Source organism: Lontra canadensis, unplaced genomic scaffold (assembly GCF_010015895.1).
Source record: "Lontra canadensis isolate GAN:19392208 unplaced genomic scaffold, GSC_riverotter_1.0 scaffold125, whole genome shotgun sequence".
Lineage (NCBI taxonomy): Eukaryota > Metazoa > Chordata > Mammalia > Carnivora > Mustelidae > Lontra > Lontra canadensis.
In genome coordinates this window covers 1317004-1343058 of record NW_022631119.1, presented here as the reverse complement: position 1 = coordinate 1343058, position 26055 = coordinate 1317004, and the positions used below count along the sequence as shown (strand labels likewise).

Sequence of the window (26055 nt, the reverse complement as noted above, 5' to 3'; positions counted from 1 at the left end):
CATCTATACAGGAGGTATACCTCTACTTCTGTTTGTCTCCTGTCAATCTGTCTTTTCTTACGGGGGGGGGTGTCAGCTAAGTACCTAGAAGGGTAAAGAGAAAATTATTCTTGTTCCCCTACATCCCTAAAGCCTCACTTACCAGCAAGTTTGGGTTGTGCACAGCCAGCCACTTACCCCAGGTGCCCCCGAGAGCATGACCGTACGGTGTTCCCACCAGTGTTATTTGCCAGATTAGCAAATCAAACTGTTTATAGCAGGTCCCTCACCTATGAAGGTAAGCAGGAAGTCTGTACACAGCTAGTGGGCATGTCTTCATACTGCTGTCAAAGTGTAGCAGAACAGAAGGGGTTGACACAAAAACCAAAAGGAGAAAGGGGAGATTGGAAAAGTGACCACCTGGAAGGAGGGACAATGTCCAGAACAGAGGAAGGGCCCCTTTTCTGTGATATTGTAGGGGCAGAAGGTGGGATGGGGTGAGGGTGGGACCGTGGGTAGGGAGAACACCGGACAGGTCTGAACAGCTAGTGTGGCAGGGTGGGAGCCTCAAGAAGCTGGGGTGGGCTGAGTGGTTCAATCAGCATCCAGGGACTGCAACAGAGCGCAGCCAAGTACAGAGGCAGCAGAGGTGGTAAGAGGCTGACGGCTGCCCCAGCTCTTCCACGGCTCTCCCTCCTACAAAGCCCACTAGATTGCCTGTGCAGGGAACACCCACCTCCGGGGCTGGAGAGGAGCCACATTCTGGGCTGTCACTGTGGAGACAAGCACCTGACCCTGGAAAGGTAGACCAGCCCACAGCCAGAAGTTTCTAAATCTCACGGCAGCCCCAGCACAGGTGCCATAAAGCACAAAGGACCGCCCTTAAAACAAAGAGTTAATAATCTGTGAGTCGAAATGAAGCAAAAGTACACAAACCTGGGGACATTAAAATTTGTTTTAATTTATGTAAATAGAAGGAAATGCTCTACTTAAATAATGATTCATCTGGGTCTTCTTGTATAATACAAAGTTCTTCCATGGGAGTCTGATGATTTTGAGGCCAGCAACTCTTCTCACATGTGTAAATCAGAACTGTTCCAAATTCTACAGAAAGACCTGAAAGACAAAACATATTCAGGATTCTAACAAAGAGGAAATGTTAGAAGATACACTTGGTATTTGAAGGTTTGCTTACTCTAGAGCAAGACTACCTGAGTTTAAATCCCAGCTCTGGGCGCCTGGGTGGCTCAGTGGGTTAAGCCGCTGCCTTCGGCTCAGGTCATGATCTCAGGTTCCTGGGATCAAGTCCCGCATCGGGCTCTCTGCTCAGCAGGGAGCCTGCTTCCCTCTCTCTCTCTCTCTCTACCTGCCTCTCTGTCTACTTGTGATCTCTCTCTGTCAAATAAATAAATAAAATCTTTAAAAAAAAAAAAATAAATCCCAGCTCTACCACCTGAGTATGGGACTTCACCAATCTATAATGAGGACTATATTTATCATGATGATAAGACTGTTGTGAAGAGGGGCTCCTGGGTGACTCAGCTGGGTATCTGCCTTCAGCTCAGGTCATGACCCCAGGGTTCTGCAACCAAGCCCCACATCTGGCTCCCTGCCCAGCAGGGAGTCCGCTTCTCCTTCTCTCTCTGCCCCTTGTCCCTACTTGTGCTTGCGCTCTCTCTCTTTCAAATAAATGAATAAAATCTCAAAAAAGAAAAAGATTGGGGGTGCCTGGGTGCCTCAGTGGGTTAAGCCTCTGCCTTTGGCTCAGGTCATGATCCCAGGGTCCTGGGATTGAGCCCCACATCTTTCCCCTCTCTGCCTACTTGTGGTCCCTCTGTCAAATAAATAAATAAAATCTTTAAAAAAGAAAAAAAAAGAAAAAGATTGTTGTGAGGAGGATTAAATAAAGTAGTGCATTTAAGATACTTGGAACAGAGCCCCGCACATCTTAAGTGCTCAATGTAAAACAAAGAGGTTAAGCAACGAGAAGATAATAGAAGGAAGGAGAATGATGATGCAATATCAGTGTAGCTGGTATTGCTATAGGAGTGATTTTACCCGATAAGCTGAAAAAATAATTAGGAACAGCAAAAGCGGTGTTCACTACCTTCCAGCCACATTCTTCCCCATAGAAAGTGACCACGGATGACGAAAAGCAGATTTAACGGGAAGATATACTTTCAAGTCTTTATTATAACTGTCTAGGATACTGGACACTGAAAATCACTTTTTGTTTTGTTTTTTTTATTAGACAGAGAGAGCACACAGACAGGGGGAGCAGCAGGCAGAAGGGGAAGCAGTCTCCCCACAGAGCAGGGAGCCTGAAGTGGGACTCCCTCCCAGGACCCTGGGAACATGACCAGAGCCGAAGGCAGGAACTTGCTTAACTGACTGAGCCACCTAGGTACCCCTCACTGAAAATCTGTGACAGGGCTGGGGGACCACCTGGGTGACTCAGTTGGTTAAGCATCTGACTCTTGATATCAGCTCAGGTCTTGATTTCAGGATCGCTGAGTTCAAGCCCCTTGTTGGATCGATGCTGGGCATTGAGTCTACTTAAAAAATAATTGGGGGGGGGTACCTGGGTGACTCACACAGTTAAGCACCCAACTCTTGATTTGAGCTCAGGTCATAATCTCAGGGTTCTGAGATCAAGCCCTGTATCAGGCACCAAGCTTGGCTCGGAGTCTGCTTGAGGTTTTTCCCCTGCTCACATTCTCTCTCTAAAATAAATAAACAAAATCTTAAAAGAAAAAAATGTCACGGGGCTCCTGGCTGGCTCAGTGGGTCGGGCATGTGACTTTTGATCTCAGGATCACGAGTTCGAGCCCCAAGTCAGGTGTAGAGCTTACTTACTTACTTACATACATAGGTACCCCACTAAGAGAACACACTACTCTCTCTCTCTCATACACACACACACACACACACACACACACACACACACACACAATCCTAAGAGCTTACAGAAATTTGTCAATGGACAGAGCCATGAAGAATAACACCAAGAAAACAGGCTCAACAAGAACTGCTGATTTCAGAATGGGAAAATGGGAGTCAGCAGGAGGGGCTGGAGAACTGGTTTGGAGCAGCAAAGGAAAAACCCTTTGAAAGGAAAATGCAGGCAGGGATAATGGAAAGAAAAGCATCAAAGACAGATCTAACAAGGCCAAAATAGAGCTGATCTGGGAGAAATAAGAAGGCTGGAGTCTGCAAACTGGTAGCCACCAGGGTAGGAAAAACGGAAGGGGCGAGAAATCAGATGGAACAAAATACCACGTAGCAGAGTCCTGTCCATGCTGCCTGAGCCCAGGGGGCTGGCACAGCAGAAGGGCGAGGGAGGGGTAGGACAAAGAGGAAGCTGTGTGGAGGTCAAACCAGCCCCAGTAGGCATCTAAGGAAAAACATCAGAAGCCACAAGGAACAGAAAAGACAGGTGAAACCTAATTATAGGTGGAAAGGAAAGGCTTGAGAGAACTGCAGTGAACAGAGGGAAAGAGGAGAGATATGAGCACAGGAGAGGAGAAAGGTGGCCAACGCAACTGCTACTGCTTCTGCAAAAAAGCTACAAACGCAACAAAAAAATATCCAGAAATTTGAAGGGAAAAAAGAAATAAAGCAAAACTAAATGGAGGTCCGAAAATCCACCCTGTCCCAGGATGAAAGGATTATGGAACAATGCAAGGGCAAGACATGTTAATTCAAAAAATGGACTTCACGAATACAGAAAAATCTACAGGTGCTAGCATAAATGTTAGTTACAAAGTGGGGAGGGGGGGAGGTGGAATCAGGCCACCCTCAGACTTCATTCAAAGCCTAAAGATATCAATATAAAGGATCTTAGGGATTTGGAGAAAAACGTACTTCTCTGTGAGATGGGGCCATGGGAGAGGACAGGAGAGCCAGAAGGGCTCTCACTGTGAGGCCATGATAGCACTGGGGCTACCACTGTTGGGAGGAAAGAAAATGGGATCTCAGGATTTTATACATGGGTTGTTCTTCAATGCAAAAGCAGACATTCTGAAGTAAGAATAACAGCTATAGGGACGCCTGGGTGGCTCAGTGGGTTAAGCCGCTGCCTTCGGCTCAGGTCATGATCTCAGGATCCTGGGATCGAGTCCCGCATCGGGCTCTCTGCTCAGTGGGGAGCCTGCTTCCCTCTCTCTCTCTCTCTCTCTCTCTCTGCCTGCCTCTGTCTACTGTGATCTCTCTCTGTCAAATAAATAAAATAAAATCTTAAAAAAAAAAAAAAAGAATAACAGCTATAAACCCTCCTTAAGGCTATCACTTGATAGACTGTAGCTACCAGAGAAGAATCAAAATAAGAAATTCAGGAATGGAAAAGAATGGTGTGAGCATGCAAACCACTGAAACAGAGAACAAAAGCTTATTAGCTGTGACAATCACAGTGACAGAGTACAGACTTATAACCTCAATGCAATACAAATAATATTAAAATAGGGCACCTGGCTGACCACTAATCATGGGGTTATAAATTCAAGCCCTACAATGGGCACAGATATTACTTGAAGAAATAAAAAAAATCTTTTTTTTTTTTTTAAAGATTTTATTTATTTATTTGACAGACAGAGAGAGATCACAAGTAGGCAGAGAGGCAGGCAGAGAGAGAGGAGGAGGCAGGCTCCCTGCTGAGCAGAGAGCCCCATGCCGGGCTCGATCCCAAGACCCAGGGATCACGACCCGAGCCAAAGGCAGAGGCCTAACCCACTGAGCCACCACCCAGGCGCCTCAATAAAAAAAATCTTAAAAAAAAACAACCTAAAATATTTGGAGGTGGAGCAGGGCATAAGCTTCCTTATCATAGTAAAGAGCCAAATACATATGATCTAAAATTGAAAAATGGAATGAGGGGCGCCTGCGTGGCTCAGTCATTAAGCGTCTGCCTTGGGCTCAGGTCATGATCCCAGGGTCCTGGGATCGAGCCCCACATCAGTTTCCCTGCTCCGGAAGCTTCCTTCTCCCTCCCCGACTCCCCCTGCTAGTGTTCCCTTTCTTGCTGTTTCTGTCTCTATCAAATAAATAAATAAAACCTTAAAAAAAAGAAAGAAAGAAAGAAAGAAAGAAAGAAAGAAAGAAAGAGAAAGAAAGGAAGGAAGGAAGAAAGAAATGGAATGAGTGTAATTCTCTTAGCTTCAGAAGGATCTTTTAGCAACTAGGTAAAAGAACCCATTGCCTACAGTCCAGCAACTGCTTCACATACATTTTTCCTTATGTTGAATTTGCACACATTTATTCCAATATTCTTAATTAGAATGTACTGAATTTTCCTGTCGGTAGAAATTTTTTTCCTAGGGGCGCCAGGGTGCCTCGGTCAGCTAAGTGTCTGCCTTCACTCACGTTATGATCTCAGGGTCCTGGGATCAAGCCCACATGGGGCTTCCTGCTCTGCAGGGACCCTGCTTCTCCATCTCTCTCTGTCTGCAGTTCCCCCTGCTTGTGTTCACTCACTCACTCTGTGTCAAGTAAATAAGTAAAATCTTTAAAAAAAAAAAAAAATTTTTTTTCCAGCTATCTATCTAAACTTTCTATCTGTATTAATGTCAAGAATGATGACTAGAATGATGTCGACAAATGGTGATTTCCAGGGTTCACCAGACATTTATACAAAATCTCCAACATAACATTTGGGGATGAGAAAAATTACAGAAGAGGTGCCTGGCTGACTCAGTCTAATGGAGAATGCAACTCTTTTTTTTTTTTTTTTTAAAGATTGTATTTATTTCTTTGACACAGAGAGAGAGAGAGATCACAAGTGGGCAGAGAAGCAGGCAGTGGGGGTGGGGAGGAGGCTCCTAGCTGAGCAGAGAGCCTGATGTGGGGCTTGATCCCAGGACCCTGAGATCATGACCTGAGCTGAAGGCAGAGGCTTAACCCACTGTGCCACCCAGGTGCCCCAAGAGCATGCAACTCTTGATCTCAGGGTTGGGGGTTCAAGTTCCACGCTGGGTTTAGAGATTACTTAAAAATAAAATCTTAAAAAAAAATTGCAGAAAATAGACACATGGGTAACAAGTGAAAACTTAAAAAACAAAACAAAACAAAACAAAAAACCCAGACCACTTCTTCTTCCTTTTTTTTGTAAGTAGGCTCCACGCCCAGCATGGAGCCCAAGGTAGGACTTGAACTCACGACCCTGAGATCAAGAACTGAGCTAAGATCAAGAGTAGAACCCTTAACTAACTGAGCTATCCAGATGTCCTTAAACCACTTCTTAAAGATGTAAAAGAACTCATCAAACAAAATAAAACAAAAAGGTGGTATGGAAAAGTTTCAGAGAACAAGGAAGAGCTTTTAGAAACTAAAAATAGAACAGTCAAACCAAATTCAAAAGAAGGGTTAGAAGACAGAGATAACAAAGATGTCAAGTTAAACAGAAGCACTCTATGCTTCATACACTGTATGATTCCATTTGTGTGAAATTCCAGAGCAAGCAAAATTCTTTTTTTTTTTTTAAGACTTTATTTATTTATTTGACAGACAGAGATCACAGAGAAGCAGGCAGAGAGAGAGGAGGAAGCAGGCTCCCTGCTGAGCAGAGAGCCCGATGCAGGGATCGATCCCAGGACCCTGGGATCATGACCTGAGCCGAAGGCAGAGGCTTTAATCCACTGAGCCACCCAGGCGCCCCAAGCAGGCAAAATTCTTAAGGGGACAGGGGAGAGTGATAAGCCTGGAGTGGGAAGGAGGCCCAAGGGACTTTCAGGGACATGCAAACACTCCCCATCTTACTCTGGGAGGTGATTACAAGAGTGTATTTATGTAAAAGTTCATCAAGCTGTAGGCTTCAGATTGGTGTACTTTACCGTATGCTTTCTTTTTACTTCTTAAAAAAATATTTTATTTATTTACTTGGCAGAGAGAGAGACAGCAAGAGAGGGAACACAAGCAGAGGGAGTAGGAGAGGGAGAAGCAGGCAGCCCGACGTGGGACTCAATCCCAGGACTCTGGGATCATGACCCCGAGCTGAATGCAGACGCCCAACGACTGAGCCACCTAGGCACACCTGTGTGCTTCCTTTTAAAAAGTAAGTAGGTGGCAAGGATTTCCTGAATATGAAACTAAAAGCACACGAAACAGAAGTAAAAATAGACAAATTGGACTATATCAAAATCAAAAACTTAGGTGCACCAAAGGACACAATTAACAGTAAAAAGGCAACCTACAAAATGGAAGAAAACATTTGCAAAAATCACACCTGATAAGGGGTTCATACTTAGAATATAAAAAGAACTCTTACAACTCAACAAGTCAAATAACCTGACTATAAAATGAACAGTAAGACTTGAGTAGACACTTCTCCTAAATGATATGTAAAATGGCTAAAAAGCCATTCATATGAAAAATGCTCAACATCATTAATCATTAGGGAAATGCAAATTGTAACAGATACCATGTCACATCCATTATGATGGTTACTATTAAAAACAAAAAACAGGGGCACCTGGGTGGCTCAGTGGGTTAAGCCTCTGCCTTTGGCTCAGGTCATGATCTCAGGGTCCTGGGATTGAGCCCCGCATCAGGCTCTCTGCGCAGTGGGGAGGCTGCTTCCCCCCATCTCTCTCTGCCTGCCTCTCCACCTACTTGTGATCTCTGTCAAATAAATAAATAAAATCTTAAAACAAAAAACAAAACAAAACCAAAAAACAAGTGTTGGTGAAGATGTGGAGAAATTGAAATTCTTGTGTACTATTGATTAGGAATATAAAATGGTGCAGCCACTATGAAAAATGTTACAGTAGTTCCCCAAAGAACTAAAAATAGAATTACTATATGATCTAGCAATTCTGTGTCGGGTATACATAGTCCCAAGAACTGAAAGCAGGATCTTGAAGAGAGATTTGTGCACCCAGAATCATAGCAACAATATTCACAATAGCCCAAGAAGCAGGAGCAGCCCAAGTATTCAACAAATGAACAAACTGTGGTAGATCCATACTACAGAGTATTAGCTTTAAAAGGAAGGAAAATCTGTAACACAGTACGACATGGATGAACTTCACTTACGCTAAGTGAAATAAGGCAGTCTCAAAGGACAAATACTATGATTCCACTTCTATGAGGTATCTAAAGTAGTCAAATTCATAGAACCAGAAAGTATAACTGTGGTCCCTAGGAGCTGAGGAAAGGGGGACATGAGGAATTGTTAATGGTTATAGAGTTGCAGTTTTGCAAGAGGAAAAAGTTCTGGAGAATGGCTGCATAACAATGTAAATAAACTTAATGTTACTAAATTGCACTTACAAATGGTTAAGATGTTAAATTTTATGTTACATATATTTACCACAACTAAAAAGACAAATAAAGTACAAAGTTGAAGAAAACTGGAAAGTGAAACAAAAATCAGAACAAAAAAGAACCAAAGCAAGTTCCCATAAAGGCACTAAAGGAAAAAAAGGAAGAAAATCATCAAAGTTGAAGGACATGAGTTTCTGAACTCAAAACACCCACCAAGTACTCAGCACAATATACACAATTTCAAAATAACAAGGATAAAGTGAAGATTCTGAAAGTGACCTGGAAACAAGAGTTCCCATTCAAAGTACTAACAGTCAGAGTGGGACTGCTTTCTATAGCAACACAGGATGCTAAAAGAATGAAGCAAGATCAGGGCCTCTGGCTGGCTCAGTAGGTGGAGCATGTGATTTCTGATCCTGGGGTTCTAATTTCAAACCCCATGTTGTGTGTAGAGAGTACTTAAAAATAAAATCCTAAAAATGAATGAATGAATGAATGAATGAATGAAGTAATATCTTTAAAAATTTTGAAAAAATTATTAATGCCTTAGGATTCCATATCTGACTAGTATTGTGAACATAAACATACAATAAGTATATTTTAGGACCCATAGGTCACTTTAAGTCTCTATATCCCATGATCCCATCTCAGGAAATTACTAGAGAAAGTGCTATATCAAAACTGAAAGGATAGGGGAGCACCTGGGTAGTTCAGTGGGTTAAGCCTCTGCCTTCGGCTCAGGTCATGATCTCAGGTTCCTGGGATCAAGTCCCCCTTCGGGCTCTCTGCTTAGCAGGGAGCCTGCTTCCCCCCACCCCTGCCTGCCTCTCTGCCTACTTGTGATCTCTGTCAAATAAATAGATAAAATCTTTAAAAGGAAAAAAAAAAAAACCTGAAAGGACAAACTGAGAAAGAAGAAGATAAGAGCTCTAGGAAACAGGGGGACCCACTTGGAAGATGGGCAGGGGATACCCAAATAAAGGTGACGCAGGATGACAGCAATGCTAGAAGTATGGAAGGCCTAGAGCTCAGACTAGCTCAGGAGAAGTGGGAACACGGGACAGGTCTTCAGGGAAACATGGAGCCAGGTAGTCTGGAGTTCAATTTGTGAGAAAAATAACACTGAGAACCTTCAGGAGGGTGTGAAAAGAACTGGCCATAATAATGAAACAGGTAGGGGTGCCTGGGTGGCTCAGTGGGTTAAGCCTCTGCCTTCGGCTCAGGTCATGATAACAGGGTCCTGGGATTGAGCCCCACATCGGGCTCTCTACTCAGCAGGGAGCCTGCTTCCTCCTCTCTCTCTCTCTGACTGCCTCTCTGCCTACTTGTGATCGCTGTCAAATTAAAAAAAAAAAAATCTTTAAAAAGAAAAAAAGAAAGGGTATCTAAATGAATGTTACACTACCACACACACAAAAATCACTTACATACAAAAAAGAAAACAGTCACTCATGGAAGAATTAATTGAGAAACAAAAATATCATAAGATATATAGGAAATAAATAGCTATGTGGCAGAAGTAAATCCTTCTTTATCACTAATGACATTAAATGTAAGTGGATTAAGTCCTATTAAAAAAAGGTACTGGCAGATTGGATATAACAAAAATAAAACAAGATCCACCTAGACACCATCTACTAGAGATTCTCTAGATACAGGGACACAACGAGAATGAAACAAAAGAAAGAAATAGAATAGAATAGAGGGGTGCCTGGTGGCTCAGTGGGTTAAGCCTCTGCCTTTGACTCAGGTCATGATCCCAGGGTCCTGGGATCAAGCCCCGCGTCGGGCTCTCTGCTCAGCACGGAGCCTGCTCTCTCTCTGCCTCTCTCTCTCTCTCTGCCTGCTGCTCTGCCTACTTGTGAGCTCTGTCAGATAAATAAATAAAATCTTAAAAAAAAAATAGAATAGAATAGAAATAGAAAGAAATAAGAAATAGATATAAGAATAAAGATAAAAGAAATAAGAAATAGAAATAAAAATATGAAGAAAAGAATAGAAATTCTAAGTGAACAGTATAAAAATTATAAACATGTATACTTCTACATGCAGAGGCCCAAAATGTATGAAGCAAAAACTGACACAACTGAAGGGAGAAACAGTGCCACAATAACAGCTGACTTCATACCCCACTTATAGTAATGGACAAAACAACCAAACACGAGATCAATAAGGAAACAAAGGATTTGACGAGCCTATAAATCAATTAGCACCAACAAGCACATAACAAAAAAAAAAAAAAGAAGAAGAAGAAGAGGCACATACAGAACACCCCACCTAATTACAGCAGTAAACACACTCTTCTCAAGTGCACATAGAATATTCTCTGGGAGACACCATACGTTAGGCCACCAAGTGAGTCTCAGTAAATTGGAAAGACTGAAATCATACAAAGTTATCTTTTCCAATCACAATGATATGAAACCAGAAGTAAGTAATAAAAGGAAAACTGGAAAATTCACAAATATATGTGGAAATTAAATAAACCACTTTTAAATAATCAATAGGTCAAAAAGAAATCATTAAGAGCAATGAGACAATATATACCTGAGACAAATGAAAACAAAAACATGAAATACCAAATCTTATGAGATGTAGTAAAAGCAGTGTTAAGTGGAAAATTTAGAGCTGCAAACACATACATTAAGAACAAAGAGGGGTGCCTGGGTGGCTCAGTCGGTTAAGCTGACTACTCTTGATTTCAGCTCCGGGTCCCGGGATCAAGCCTCATTGGAGCTCTGCGGTCAGTTGGGAGTCTGCTTCAAGATTCTCACTCTCCCTCTGTCCCTTCCCTTACTCACTCTCTGTCTCTCAAATTAATAAATAAAACTTTAAAAAAAGGACAAAGAAAGATCTCAAATCAATGACCTAATTGTATACCTTAAGGAACCTGAAAAAGACCACCAACCACCTGAAGCCAGCAGAAGCAAAAATAAAAGCTAAAGTGGAGATTTTTTTTTTTTGTTTCAAAGATTTTATTTATTTATTTGACAGACAGAGATCACAAGTAGGCAGAAAGGCAGGCAGGGAGAGGAGGAAGCAGACTCTCCGTGGAGCAGAGAGCCTGATGCAGGGCTCAATCCCAGGAACCTGGGATCATGACCTGAGCCGAAGGCAGAGGCTTTTTTTTTTTTTTTTTTTAAGATTTTATTTATTTATTTGACAGAAAGAAAGATCACAAGTAGGCAGAGAGGCGGCGGATGGGGGGAGCAGGCTCCCTGCTGAGCAGAGAGTCCGATGCGGGGCTCGATCCCAGGACTCTGGGATCATGACCTGAGCTGAAGGCAGAGGCTTTAACCCACTGAGCCACCCAGGCGCCCCTAGAGTGGAGATTTTAAAATAGAGACTATAAAACAATAGAGAAAAATCTAGAAAGTCAACAAATCTTTACCTGGAATGACTAAGAAAAAAAAGAGAGAAGACTCAAGTTAACAAAATAAAAAATAAAGTAGGGACATTACTACTAATTTTATAGAAAAAAAGGATTATAAGAGACTACTCTAAGCAGTTGTATAGCAACAAAACAGATAAGCTAAATGAAAGAGAAAAACTACTAGAAACATGCAATCTACCAAAACTGACTCAAGAAATAGAAAATTTGAATAGACCTGTAACTAGTAAGGAGACTGAACCAGTAATCAAACCACCCAACAACAAAAAAGCCAAGAACTTGATGGTTTTTCTAGTGAATATGACAGAACATTCAAAGAATAGCAATCCTTTAAAAAAAAAAAAGATTTTATTTATTTGACACAGAGAGATCACAAGTAGGCAGAGAGGCAGGCAGAGAGAGAGGGGGGAAAGCAGACTCCCTGCTGAGCAGAGGACCCCCCCCCCCAATGTGGGGCTAGATCCCAGGACCCTGAGATCATGATCTGAGCCAAAGTCAGAGGCTTAACCCACCAAGTCACTCAGGCGCTCTGAATACCAATCCTTCTTAAACTCTAAGCTAAAGAGAAGGTAATGATTACCAACTCCTTTTTTTTTTTTTAGATTTTATTTATTTATTTGTCAAAGAGAAACCCCAAACAACCAGGGGGAGCAGCAGTCAGAGGGAGAAACAGGCTTCCCACTGTTTCATTGGGCAGGGAGCCCAATGCAGGACTTGATCCCAGGACTCTGGGATCATGACCTGAGCCAATGGCAGACACTTAACTGACTAAGCCACCCAGGCATCCCTAATAACTCATTCTATGAGGAATTCTTTTTTTTTTTTTTTTTTTTTAAGTAGACACTATGCCCAACATGGGACTCAAGCTCACAACCCCAAGATCAAGAGTTGCAGGTGGGGTGCCTAGGTGGCTCAATTGGTTCAGTGTCCAACTCTTGATCTCAGCTCAGGTCTTGAGCTCACAGTCATGAGTTCAAGCCCCACATTGTGCTCTCTGCTGTGCATGGAGCCTGCTTAAAAAAAAAACCAAAACACCAAAACCAAAACCAAAAAACAATTAGGTAAATAAAAAAGAACTGCATGCTCCAACAATTGAGCCAGCCAGGTGCCCCAATGTAAGCATTACCTTAATTCCAAGTCTAGACTAAGACACTACAAGAAAATTACAGACCAATACTCCTTATAAATGTAAGATACAGGATGCCTGGCTGGCTCAGTGGGTAGAGCATGTGGCTCTTATTTCAGGGTCGTCAATTTAAGCCCCATATTGGATACAGAGATTGCTTAAATAATCTTAAAAAAAGTAAATATAAGATACAAAAATCCTCAACAAAATATTAGCAAACAAAATCAAAGGGTTTATTAAAAAGCCATCAGGGAGATTCAAATTAAGAACACATTGAGATATCACCTTACACCAGTTAGAATGGCCAAAATTAGCAAGACAGGAAACAACGTGTGTTGGAAGGGATGTGGAGAAAGGGGAACCCTCTTACACTGTTGTTGGGAATGCAAGTTGGTGCAGCCACTTTGGAGAACAGTGTGGAGATTCCTCAAGAAATTAAAAATAGAGCTTCCCTATGACCCTGCAATTGCACTACTGAGTATTTACCCCAAAGATACAGATGTAGTGAAAAGAAGGGCCATCTGTACCCCAATGTTTATAGCAGCAATGGCCACGGCCGCCAAACTGTGGAAAGAACCAAGATGCCCTTCAACGGACGAATGGATAAGGAAGACGTGGTCCATATACACTAACCTAACCACCCACACAAAAAAATTGGGTTTCATATATTTTTCCTATTGTGTCTATATTCTCCTTCGAAATCTCTGCTTTAGCCTTTCCTTCTTTCTTTGTTTTTGCTGCCTTTGGTTTGTTGATTGGTATTTTTTTTTTTTCAAGTTACTTGCAATATATGTTGGGTCGCTGATATGAGATCTATCTTTGTTTTTAACATATGTGTTTTCAGCTCTAAGTTTTTCTTTGAGCACTGCTTTCATTGCCTCTCATAAATACATTCAGCAGGGGCACCTTGGTGGCTCAGAGGGTTAAGCCTCTGCCTTCGGCTCGGGTCATGATCTCAGGGTCCTGGGATTGAGCCCCGCATCAGGCTCTCTGCTCAGCAAGGAGCCTGCTTCCTCCTCTCTCTCTGCCTGCCTCTCTGCCTACTTGTGATCTCTGTCTGTCAAATAAATAAATAAAATATTTAAAAAAAAATACATTCAGCAAAGTTGCAGGACCAACTATCAGTCCGAAAAAAAATTAAAAAAAAAAAAAATACTTGGAATAAATTTAACCAAGGAGACAAAAGACTTGTACATTGAAAATATAAAACACAACTGAAGGAAATTAAAGGCACAAATAAATGGAAAGACATCCATGTTGGTGAACTGGAAGAATGAATATTGTTAATATAACAGCTCAGTCAGAAGAGTATGCAACTCTCAATCTCCAGATTATGAGTTCATACACCAGGTGTAGAGATTACTAAAAAAATAAATAAATAAATGCACGGGCACCATGGGTGGCTTGGCTGGCCGAGCATCCAACTCTGGGATTCAGTTCAGGTCATGATCGTGGGGTTGTGAGACTAAGCCCTGCTCTATGGCCAATGTGTAACCTGAACTCACGACCAAGATCAACAGTCATATGCTCTACCAAGGGGACCAGCCAGGTCCTCCTGTTACTTTTACTATAAAAAACTTTTAATTTTTGTTTAAAAAAATCACATAATGATGCTAAAATAATAACTATAATCATGTAAAAGTTTTTAAAAAATTTTTAAGAGATTTTATTTATTTATTTGAGAAAGAGCATGCGAGCATGAGCTGGGGGAGAGGCAGAGGGAGAAGCAATCTCCCCACTGAGCACAGAGCCCAACCCAAGACTCAATCCCAGGACCCTGAGATCATGACCAGAGCCAAAGGCAGATGCTTAACCAACTGAACCACCCAGGTGCCCCGTAAAAGTTATTTTTTAAAGGAGCACCTGGGGTGGATCAGTCCTTGAGTGCTTGCCTTCAACTCAGGTCATGATCCCAGGGTTCTGGGATCAAGTCCCGCATTGGGCTCCCAGCTCAGCAGGAAGACTGCTTCTTCCTCCTCTCACTCCCTCTGCTAGTGTTCCCTCTCACTGTTTCTCTGTCAAATAAATAAATAAAAATCTTAAAAAAAAAAAAAAAAAGAGGTTTTTCACATTTTTAAAGTAAGCCCTATGCCGAACATGGGGCTTAAATTTATAATCCCAAAATCAAGAGTCACATGATCTTCCAACTGAGCCAGCCAGGTGGCTCTGTAAAAGTTATTTCCCACCCCCAGTTGCTTTTTTTTTAAATAATAAACTTTGACTGTAACACAATGTTATTTTTTGGTTTTGGTTTGTTAAATAAACTCTACCCCCACTGTGGGACTTGAACTCACAACCCTGAGATTAAGAGTCACATGCTGCACCAACCTAGCCAGCCAGGGGCTTCTGCTATGAAAATTTTAAGGATAGAAAACAGCTTGCTCTTAAACCAACAAAATAGTATTGGTGTTTGTGTCAGATTGGTTGGATTATAAATTTTCCAAAATTTCTGTAATACACTTATATTTTATAAGTAAACAAAAATGAAATGATAACCTTTCCTTTTAAAATAATTCCTTATTTGTGTAATAAATCCACAACCTCAAATTCATAAAGAGCTTATTACCTAAATTAGTGCTTCTGAGCATGCTGACCAGTGCTGGCATAAGCTGAAACTCAAATGTCCTTCGGTCTCCACAGTGACTGCAGGCTGGGAGCTCAGTGACTTCTGATGTAGGAGAGGTCAAAAAAAGTGGTTCTCCACTCCAGGAATACCTAAAGCAAGGAAACAAAGAACCCTGAAGGAAGACAGCACATAAGTCACATTTCAACATCAGAGACCATGCTTCGCAAACTTTGCTTCTTTCTTGCAGAGGACCAGCAGCAAAACCAGACAGCAAAGAAAATCCAAAGAACCAAAACCTAGCAGCAAGCCTGTAGAGCTCAGCAAGATATCTGAAGTCTTGTCAATGTCTGGTTCAAAGAGTGGATGACGGCACTAAAGCCAATGTAGAACTATATCTAACCACACTGCAACCAAGCCCAGACTGAGCTCAACCACAGAATAAGCTGACTTGGACTCCATACTACTGGCCTTACAGAAGGAGGGCCATGCCCTTCTAAGGAATAAATATTTACTTCAGTATCTACTGTTCTTCAATATATAATGGCAAACAATAAAAAGAAATTAGATATACATGACAACAGAAAATTAATTGAGAGAGAGTATGTGTAAACTGGGGGGGTTGGTGCACGGAGGGCAGAGCAAGACAGATAGAGAAAACCAGAACCCTAAGCAGGCTCCACACTCAGCACAGAGCCCAATGCAGGTTTCAGTCTCACGATCTGAGTTAAAATCAACAGTCGTGCACTTAACTGAGCCACCCAGGTGCCCCAAGAGCAGCAGAAAATTTTAACCCACCGAGAGAGTCAATACAGGAATACCCACTGGGGCGCCCAGGTGGCTCAGTGGGTTAGGCCTCTGCTTTCGGCTCAAGTCATGATCTCAGGGTCCTGGGATCAAGTCCCTCATAGGGCTCCCTGCTCAGTGGGGAACCTGCTATTCCCTCTGCCTGCTCCTCCTCCTGCTTGTGCGCTTTCTCAAATAAACAAATAAGATCTTAAAAAAAAAAAACACAACACACCCACAGACAAGATGATGGAATTATCAGAAAAAGACTTAAAATATCAGTGGAAGGGGGACAAAACAAACAATATCAATAATAAACATATAAAAAATAAACAAACATATAAAAGAATCTAGCAGAAAAGGTAGACCTGCATAAACAGGGAAGTTAGCATAGAAATGGAAACTAAAAGAGACTGACAGAGAAATGCTAGAAATGAAAAATGCTGTAGCAGAATAAAGAACTTCATTCAGTAAAAGTTAATAGCAGGTAGGAAATAACAACAACAAAAAATCTGTGAATTTGAGGAAAACAGAAATATCCAAAATTAAACAAAAGGTGAAAATAATTTAAAAAAAACAAAAAACAGGGTCTTAAAAACCATGGAACAATTTCAAATTGCATGTCTAATCATACAAGTTAACTGGAGTCCTAGATAAAGGAAAAAGGACAGAAGAAATATTTGAAGAGATAATGACCAACATTTTTCCAAAATTCACGAATAGACATCAACACAAAAATCCAAAAAGTTCACCAAATCCCAAGCAGGATATATTAAGACATAGAGTCGCATATAGTCGCTTAAATACATAATAGTTTAATTACATAAACATAACACAAGAACAATAAGAATTACATAAGAATTATGTAATAATCAGACAGTATTATTACATAAGACATTGTTAATACATAAGAATTAATTTCTCTCTTTTTCTTTTAAGATTTTATTTATTTATGGGGCACCTGAGTGGCTCAGTCATTAAGTGTCTGCCTTTGGCTCAGGGTCATGATCCCAGGGTCCTGGAATCGAGCCCCACATTGGGCTCCCTGCTCAGCAGGAAGCCTACTTCTCCCACTCTCACTTCCCCTGCTTGTGTTCCCTCTCTCTGTCTCTTGCTCTGTCAAATAAATAAATAAAATCTTAAAAAAAAAAAAGATTTATTTATTTGACAGAGAGATCACAAGTAGGCAGAAAGGCAGGCAGAGAGGAGGGGGAAGCAGGCTCCCCGCTTGTCAGGCTGACCTGTAGGTCAGATCATGACCTGAGCCGAATGCAGAGGCTTTAACCCACTGAGCCACCCAGGCGCTCCTGAATTACAGCTAATTTCTAACAGAAACCCTAATGGCAACAAGTCAGTGGAACAAAAGCTTTTCAGTGCTGAGTGGAAAACAAGTAAAAAACATATTGTATATCCAAGAAAAATGTCTATTAAAAGAAATATTAATGTTTGTAGACAAAACCTGCATAGCTATCTCCAACAAATCCACACTTTACTTTTATTTTACTTATTTACTTACTAAGTTATTTATTTATTTAAGTAGGCTCCAAGCCCAATTCGAGCCTTGAACTCACAACCCTGTGATCAAGACCTGAGATCAACAGCCCTACTCTCAACTGACTGAGCCACCCAGGCGCCCCTGAGCCTGCACTTTGAAAAAAATAAAAATAAAAATAAAAATCACAAGTCCTTCGGACTTAAGGGAAATGCCAAATGGAAGCTCAGCATGAAGGGATGTAGAGCAGCAAAAGGGTAAACAGGTTGATGAATATAAAAGAACTTCTGGTCATTATTTTCATTATTTTTTTCAAAAGATTTTATTTTTTGTTTCAAGTAATCTCTATACCTAACGCAGGGCTTGAACTCACAACCGAGATCAAGAGCTGCACGTTCTACCAACTGAGCCAGCCGAGCGCCCTCAATAATTATTTTACATTTTACTGTCTATATAGATAGTATCCTCAAAAACTATTGATTATTTCAAACAAAAATAATAATGGATTATGGCATATAAAGCATATAGAGAAGCAAACATGTGCAAACAAGAACACAAAGGGCAGGGGAAAGGTAAACAGGATTCTGTGTTACGGTTCTCAGTTCATAAAGCAGCACACTGCTGTGTGAAGGCAGGCTGCAAAGATGCACATTATAATCACTAAAGCAAACACATTTTATGGCAACAGAAAAGACGTAAAATCATAAACTTTTTAGTTCACTGAAAAGAAGGTTAAACAAAAGGGAGAACAAAAAACTGGAACGGAGAAAAGCCAATACCAGAATGACAAAATTAACCCACCACCAATAATTATATTAAATGGACTCAAGACCCTATGTAAAAAAAAAGCACACAGTCTGGATAAAATAAAGGCAGGACCCATACATGTAACCTGTTTAAAAAGTACACCTGAGGGGCGCCTGGGTAGCTCAGTGGGTTAAGCCTCTGCCTTTGGCTCGGGTCATGATCTTGGGGTCCTGAGATTGAGCCCCACATCAGGCTCTCTGCTCGGCAGAGAGCCTGCTTCCCACCCCCGCCTGCCTCTCTGCCTACTTGTGATCTCTCTCTCTCTGTCAAATAAATAAATAAAATCTTAAAAAAAAAAAAAAGTACACGTGAGATAGCACCTGACACCTTTCAGAATGGCAATTATCAAAAAGACAAAAAGTAAGTGTTGGTGAGGATGTGGAGAAAAGGGAACGCTCGTGCACTGTCCGTAGGAGTGTAAATCAGTCAGCCACTACAGAAAACAGTATGGAGATTCCTCAAAAAATTAGAAACAGAACTACCATATGATCCAGCAATCTCATTTCTGGGTATTTATTTATTGATTTATTTATTAAATTTTATTTATTTATTTGACAGAAATCACAAGTAGGCAGAAAGGCAGGCAGAGAGAGGAGGAAAGGGTATTTATTTAAAGGAGACAAAAACACAAACTCAAAACAGATACCCACCCTGATGGACCACTGCAGCATTATTTACAACAGCCAAGACACGTAAGTAACCCAAGGGTCCATTAACAGATAAAAAATTGTGTGTGTGTATTTTAACAGATAAAAAAATTGTAAGTAACCCAAGGGTCCATTAACAGATAAAAAATTGCATGTATATACACACATGCACACACACACATACACACACAACACACAACAGAATACTCAGCCATAAAGAAGGAAATCTTGACATTTGCGACACCATGAATGGGCCTCAAGGGTGTAATGCTAAGTAAAGTAAGCCAGACAGAGAAAGACATACTGTATGAAATCACTTACATGCAGGACCTAAAAAACCCAACCAAACAAACAAAAAAAAACCCCCACCAAACTCACAGAGAAGAAATTGGTGGTTTCCAGAGGCAAGGGATCAGGGCTGAGAGAAATAAGTAAACTGCTTTTTTTTTTTTTTTTTTAAGCTTAAATAAATCAAATAACTTAGTAACTTATAGAAACAAAACAAAACAACCCACTCTAAAGGAAGAGGTTGAAAGTAAAGAGTAAAAAAAAAGATCATCCTTAAAAAGATGAAACAAGGGGCACCTGGGTGGCTCAGTGGGTTAAAGCCTCTGCCTTCGGCTCAGGTCATGATCTCAGGGTCCTGGGATCGAGCCCCGCATCGGGCTCTCTGCTCAATGGGGAGCCTGATTCCCCCTCTCTCTCTGCCTGCTGCTCTGCCTACTTGTGATCTCTCTCTGCCAAATAAATAAATAAAATCTCTAAAAATTTTTTTAAAAAGAAAGAAAAGAGAGCTAGTGTGGCTATACAGACAGGAGACCAAATACACTCCAAGGACGGAGTAGCACCACAAATAAATAGGAACATTTACTTATAACAAGAACAATTCACCAGATAAATAAGCCTACAAATAGATACATCTTAAAACAGTACCAAAATGCGTGAGACAAACTCTGACAGAATTAAAAAGAGAAAAAGACATATTCATAATCATAGCTGAATGTTTTGTTACTCCTTTCTCTGTAACTGATAAGCAAGACAAAAGTGATCAGTAATAGAAACTGGTATTCCAACAATTGGATATTCAGACCAAAAGAGAACCTTGAGGGTCACCTGGGTGGTTCAGTGGGTTAAAGCCTCTGCCTTCGGCTCGGGTCATGATCCTGAGGTCCTGGGATGGAGCCCTGAGTCGGGCTCTCTGCTCAGCGGGGAGCCTGCGTCCCCCGCCCCGGCCCCTGCCTGCCTCTCTGCCTAATTGTGATCTTTCTCTCTGTGTCAAATAAATAAAATCTTTAAAAAAAAAACAAAAACAAAAGAAACTTGACCCTCATACATTATACACAAAAACTAACTCAATGGATCACAGACCTAAATGTAAAAACTAAAACCAAAAACTCCTATAAGGAAACACAGGAAATCAAACACAACGAATTCTGTTACCATTGGTTAGAGAGAAATTCCTGTGGAAATAAAAAGTTGAGGATTCCTGGGTGGCTCAGTCAGTTAAGGCTCTGTCTTTGGCTCAGGTCATGATTCTGGAGTCCCAGGATGAGCCCCACATTGGGCTTCCTGCTCAGCGGGGTGTCTGCTTCTCCCTCTGCCCCTCTCCCTGCTCCTGAGTCTCTCTTTTCTCAAATAAATAAATAAAATCTTAAAAAAAATTCTTAAGAAAAAAACAACAAAGCTCTCAAGGTACTGAAAAGATATTGTAAGGATTACTTAAAAAAAAAAATCATACAAGGGGCACGTGAGTGGCTCAGTGGGTTAACTGCTTTCAGCTTATGTCATGATCTCAGATTCCTGGGATCAAGCTCCGAGTAGGGCTCCATGCTCAGTGGGGAGCCTGTTTCTCCCTCTCCCTCTACTGCTCTCCCTGCTTGTGTTGTCTTGCTCTCTACCAAATAAATAAAATCTTTAAAAAAAAAAATCACACAATATGATCCAAATTACAGGGGTTTTTTTAGCTTTTAAGTAATCTCTACAGTCAATGTGGGACTAGAACTCACAATGCTGAGATCAAGCGTTGCATGCTCTACTGAATGAGCAATTCCTGGGGCGCCTGGGTGGCACAGTCAGTTAAGCACCCAACTCTTGGTTTCAGCTCAGGTCAGATCTCAGGGTCATGAACTTGAGCCCCACAGTGGGCTCAGTACTCAGCATGGAGTCTGCTTGGGATTCTCTCTCTCCCCTCCTCTGCCCCTCTGGCTCATGCTCACGCTCTCTCTCTCTCTAAAATAAATAAATGTTTAAAAAACAAACAAAAAAACCTACACAGGGACACCTGGGTGGCTAAGTGGGTTAAGCCACTGTCTTTGGCTCAGGTCATGATCCCAGGGTCCTGGGATCGAGTTCCGCAACCGGCTCCTTGCTCAGCAGGGAGCCTGCTTCTCTCTCTGCCTCTGCCTGCCTGCCTGTCTGCTTGTGCACATGTGCGCACTCTTTATCTCTCTCACTCACTTTCTCTGACAAACAAATAAATAAATAAAATCTTAAAAAACAAAACAAAACAAAAAAAAACCCCCACACAAGTCCTACCCACGTGCATGCATCCAAATGCATAAAAAATAAGTGAACATAATACACTAAAATCTTAGGCTCCTGGTTTGCGGAATACTAGATTTTGGTTTTCTCATCGTATTTTCCAGTATTTTCCAAACTAACATGCACTGCTGTTACAATCAAGAAAAACAATAAAAGAAAATGTGCCTCTACCTCAAAATCTGCTCCTGACAAGCAGCAATTCTCTTCATGAATTTGTAAAATATCTTATCTCCACTTTTAATTATGGTCTTCTCATATTTTTCATCGCCATCACTAGGAAGACTAAAAAAAGAAAAGCAAAAAACACTTTTGAGTGTCTATATCCAGAGAATTACAATATTTAGAGGAGCAAACAAGATAATGCACATAATTTAGAAATCATAAATTTAAGTGGTACCTGGGTGGTGCAGTCAGTCAAATGTCAGACTCGGTTTCGGCTAAGGTCGTGGTCTCAGGGTTGTGGGACTGAACCCCACGTAATGCTCCGAGGTCCGCGCAGAGTCTGACTGGGATTCTCTCTCTCCCTCTGCCCCTCCCAACCCTACCCTGCTCACTCTAAAATAAAATTCATAAATTCAGGGCGCTTGGGTGGCTCAGTTGGTTGATCGTCTGCCTTCGGCTCAGATCATGATCCCAGTGTCCTGAGACCGAGCCCCCCCATCAGGGAGCCTACTTTTCCCTCTCCCTCTGCCACTCCCTTGTTTGTGCTGCCTCTCTCTGTCAAATAAACAAATAAAATCTTTACAAAAATTAAAATAAAAATTGAATAAAAATAAAAAATGATAATTTTTTTTTAAAGATTTTATTTATTTATGAGAGAGAGACAGTAAAAGAGAACATGAGTAGGAGGAAGGGGCAGAAGGAGAAGCAGGCTCTCTGCTGAGCAAGAAGCCTGATGTGGGGCTTGATCCCAGGACCCTGGGATCAGCACCTGAGCCAAAGGCAGAGGCTCAACCCACTGAGCCACCAGGGTGCCCAAAAATCATAAATTTAATACCTTGTAATATCTAGCAGTAATCCCCTACCCAGCATTCTCCCAAGCCCTGCTCCCTAGCCATTTTCAACTCTGGGATAATTATTTGCAGTTTTAAAAAGTCCTTGTGCTCACTGACTATCTTCATTTCTTTCCCCATTATGGATTATTTTTATATCAGTCTGTAAGCAGCCCAACATTATTCTGAAATGCTTACAAAAGAAACAGCTCTGGTAAAGAACTAGGTTCTCTCTCCAAATACCCAACTGTAATTCTACTGTAACAGCAAAAATTATTATTCTTAGTTCTTTATAGGGCTTTATAAAGCCTTTTAAGACCTACTCTCTTGGGGCACCTGGGTGGCTCAGTGGGTTAAAGCCTCTGCCTTCAGCTCAGGTCATGATCCCAGCATCCTGGGATCGAGACCCACATTGGACTCTGCTCAGCGGGGAGCCTGCTCCCCGCCCCCCAGCCTGCCTCTATGCCTACTTGTGATCTCTGTCAAAAAAAATAAATAAAACCTTAAAAAAAAAAAACAAGGGGCGCCTGGGTGGCTCAGTGGGTTAAAGCCTCTGCCTTCGGCTCAGGTCATGATCCCAGGGTCCTGGGATCGAGCCCCGCATCGGGCTCTCTGCTCAGAAGGAAGCCTGCTTCTCCCTCTCTCTCTCTCTCTGCCTGCCTCTCTGCCTACTTGTGATCTCTGTCAAATAAATAAATAAAATCTTAAAAAACAAACAAACAAACAAACAAAAACACAAAACCTACTCTTTCACTGATTCCTAAAACCATCTGATGACACAGACAACAGAGATATTAACATGACTCTCATTTCACTGGTGAGAGTTGAGGCTCTGGGAGGGTCTTTGACATCCCAGGCCAGTTTCTGAGCCACAGCCAAGAGTTAAAAAACAAATGGCGTTTTTCTAACTTACTTGTCTGAGCTAATCATTTAACAAAGAAAATAAAGAGACAGTAAACATGTTCTTCTGTAAAAGCTGTCAGCCCTAACTTCCTTGCTCATCTTTTTGAGGGTACTTAGAGCAGTGTTTTCCAGCTAACCCAAGAGTGGCTCATAAGATCGCCTTGTCTCTGTCTCCCTTTCTCATCCAAGAGGAGCAAAGCAGAAAGGTCCTACACAGACAAGTTCTGCTTGAAAATGTTTCCCCAAGTACTAGAATCAAACCAAAGGGTACCTACCGTGGCAGCTTCCTGATCAAGTCCCCTCTCAGACTCAGCAGCACACACTCACCTTTGGGAAAGCAACTGTTGCATATCCACTCCTTCCTTCCGCTGATATTCCCTCAGAAGGCTATGAGCGTGATCCAGACTGACAAAGTCCCCGTAATCCTCCTCATCGACAACACAGATATAGTAGGGCAGGAACTGTGGTGCCACAGAAGGCAAGGCCGTCTCTTCCCCAGGAGAAACAGGAGGAGCAGCGCCCATGACGGTATCCTGCAGGTGGAGATCTTCGAGCTGGGCAGTACAGTCAGTGTCCTCCACACTGCTGGAATCATTTCCAAAACGCAAGGTAAGCTGTGGTGGCAGCGCCTCCTCACTGTCACTCCCCCAGTCATCTGCACCTTCGCACCATTCCTCAGCTGCAAGGCCATTTTCCTGTTTCTAGAAGAATATCCAGTGAATGAAGCCCAAGCACATTTGGGTGATCTCACGCATCCCCTTGGCTTGAGCTATCCATTCCCTCACCTTCCCGAGGGAGACGTCACACAGCACCTTCCCCTCTTGCACACTCTGACTCAACTTCCTGGACCCCATACACTCAAAGCATGCTGGAGGTAACAATAATTCTCTTCTCTTTCCAGGGGCAGCATGGCCAATGTGGTAGAGTGGTTTCTTCAACCATCTATTCCAAACCCCTTCCAGTTGTGCTTCATGTATTACAGAAGCTAGCAGGAGAAAACTACATTTCCCACGCTCCTTAGCAGCTAGGGTTTCAGATATGATCAAAGGCAGGCTACTCAGGTCCACTGGGGAGACACAGACTTGAAACAGAATGACTCGGAAAGAGAGGCCACCAAGCAAATGTCTGTAGATGGATACAAAGCAAGGACTTGGATCCAAAAGATCTGACAAGGGCAGCTTCCAGTTCGCCAGACCACATCTCAGATTTCTGACTGCAGGTGTCGCACGTGGTATAAGGGGTCCTTGACAGGCCAGTTCTGAGGTGTGGTTCTGGAAGTCATTCCTGGAGTGGCCCCCTCCAATCTATCCAGGGTTAATAAATACCTAATTCTGTCTAGGCTTTAAAAAGTCAGTGCTTTTCTATTATCTGCAACCCAACGCTGACATATATAAGCAGATACCACGTCTTCATCTTTTCATTCCTGGTACTGCTGGTACCAGGCCTGGCACCCGTTTAGAGCTCGGAGTATACATAAGCGCACATTTACAGGCAAAACGAGACTGAATTTTGTTCTGCAGCTACCAGCTTGTCCAACTTTTGGATTCAATAAATTGAGATTTTTTTCTTATTGTTTGTTATATACACATACACATTATCACAGCAACTATGTTTACAATAAACACATATATATTACACACAACCACATACATGTATACATCCATACTTGTTCCCAAACAGAAACATCAGTAAGTCATGTGCCTCAAGGCCTTCAAGGCATATTAAAAGAAAAAACGAACAAAATCTTAAGGAGATAGCACTTCACAGTTCAGGAAAGTGCAAAAGCCATTCCAACGTACTTCAAAAGACCACGGCTGAAAGTTTATCTTAAAGGATAATCTAGAAAACACTCTCAAGTAACAGCAAGTCGTAATATGCTAATAACAACCGGTTTACCTGAGCGTCCTGCGGCTCCGTCTCTTGCATCTGCAGACACTGGGAACGGAACACCTTCCAGCTTCAGGGTAAAGATAAATAGCAGTGAGGCTCCAATGCTGACCACCAGCCAGCTGGCCAGCCCTATCCCGTGTGGCCCGTGCGGCCCCCCAGCTCTCGCCCACTCATAAAATCCCGAGGCAGCTCGGAACTTCCCCGCCTACCTGCGCGCCCCGCCGCTGCCGCACCTGGGGAGGGGGCAAGCGAACACGTGCAGTAGCCGGTGAAACGGGGAGCCTTCCAGCGGGCAGTACACCTGCACGACCAGGGCAAGAGGCTGCCTGCAACGTTCACACACTGGCCTCGGCACTGCCACCGCCGGCAGGGCGTCCTGAGGGCAAGGGAAGCGCTCAAAACTCCGGCTCTGCTCATGGACCTCGCCCACTCTCTCACCCCGTAGCCTTCACCAGCACCCGCCGACCCCGGCCCCGGCGCTCCACTCACCGGAAGGCCGCCCAGCTTGCTAGCAGTCCAGGCGCCCGGCCCCGTCGGGCGGCCATGCACTGCAGTGTCTCGAAGCCCGAGCAGCACCGGCTTCCGAAAAGCTGCCATGACGACGAGGCACCCACGTGGAAAGGCGAACTACGGCGGCCGAGACGGGACGCCTCTCCGCGCACGCGCACCGGCTTCACCTCCG

General features: G+C 42.5%; 1 protein-coding gene across 5 annotated transcripts; it reads right to left on the bottom strand.

Moving 5' to 3' along the window:
• Positions 1 to 923: 923 nt before the first annotated feature.
• PDCD2L (programmed cell death 2 like) lies at positions 924 to 26055 on the bottom strand. Of its 5 annotated transcripts, none has more exons than XM_032841949.1 (7): positions 25863 to 26046; positions 25607 to 25749; positions 25380 to 25440; positions 23811 to 24184; positions 21760 to 21870; positions 15319 to 15467; positions 924 to 1095 (listed from the first exon to the last, which is right to left on the bottom strand). In XM_032841949.1, the coding sequence occupies exons 1-7, from the start codon at positions 25968 to 25970 to the stop codon at positions 965 to 967; spliced, it is 1077 nt and encodes a 358-aa protein (XP_032697840.1). In that variant the 5' UTR covers positions 25971 to 26046; the 3' UTR covers positions 924 to 964. The 5 variants fall into 5 exon arrangements, with proteins under 5 accessions (XP_032697840.1, XP_032697839.1, XP_032697842.1 ...); XM_032841948.1 differs by having other exon boundaries at positions 25583 to 25749; positions 25863 to 26045; XM_032841951.1 differs by lacking the exon at positions 21760 to 21870 and having other exon boundaries at positions 25583 to 25749; positions 25863 to 26051.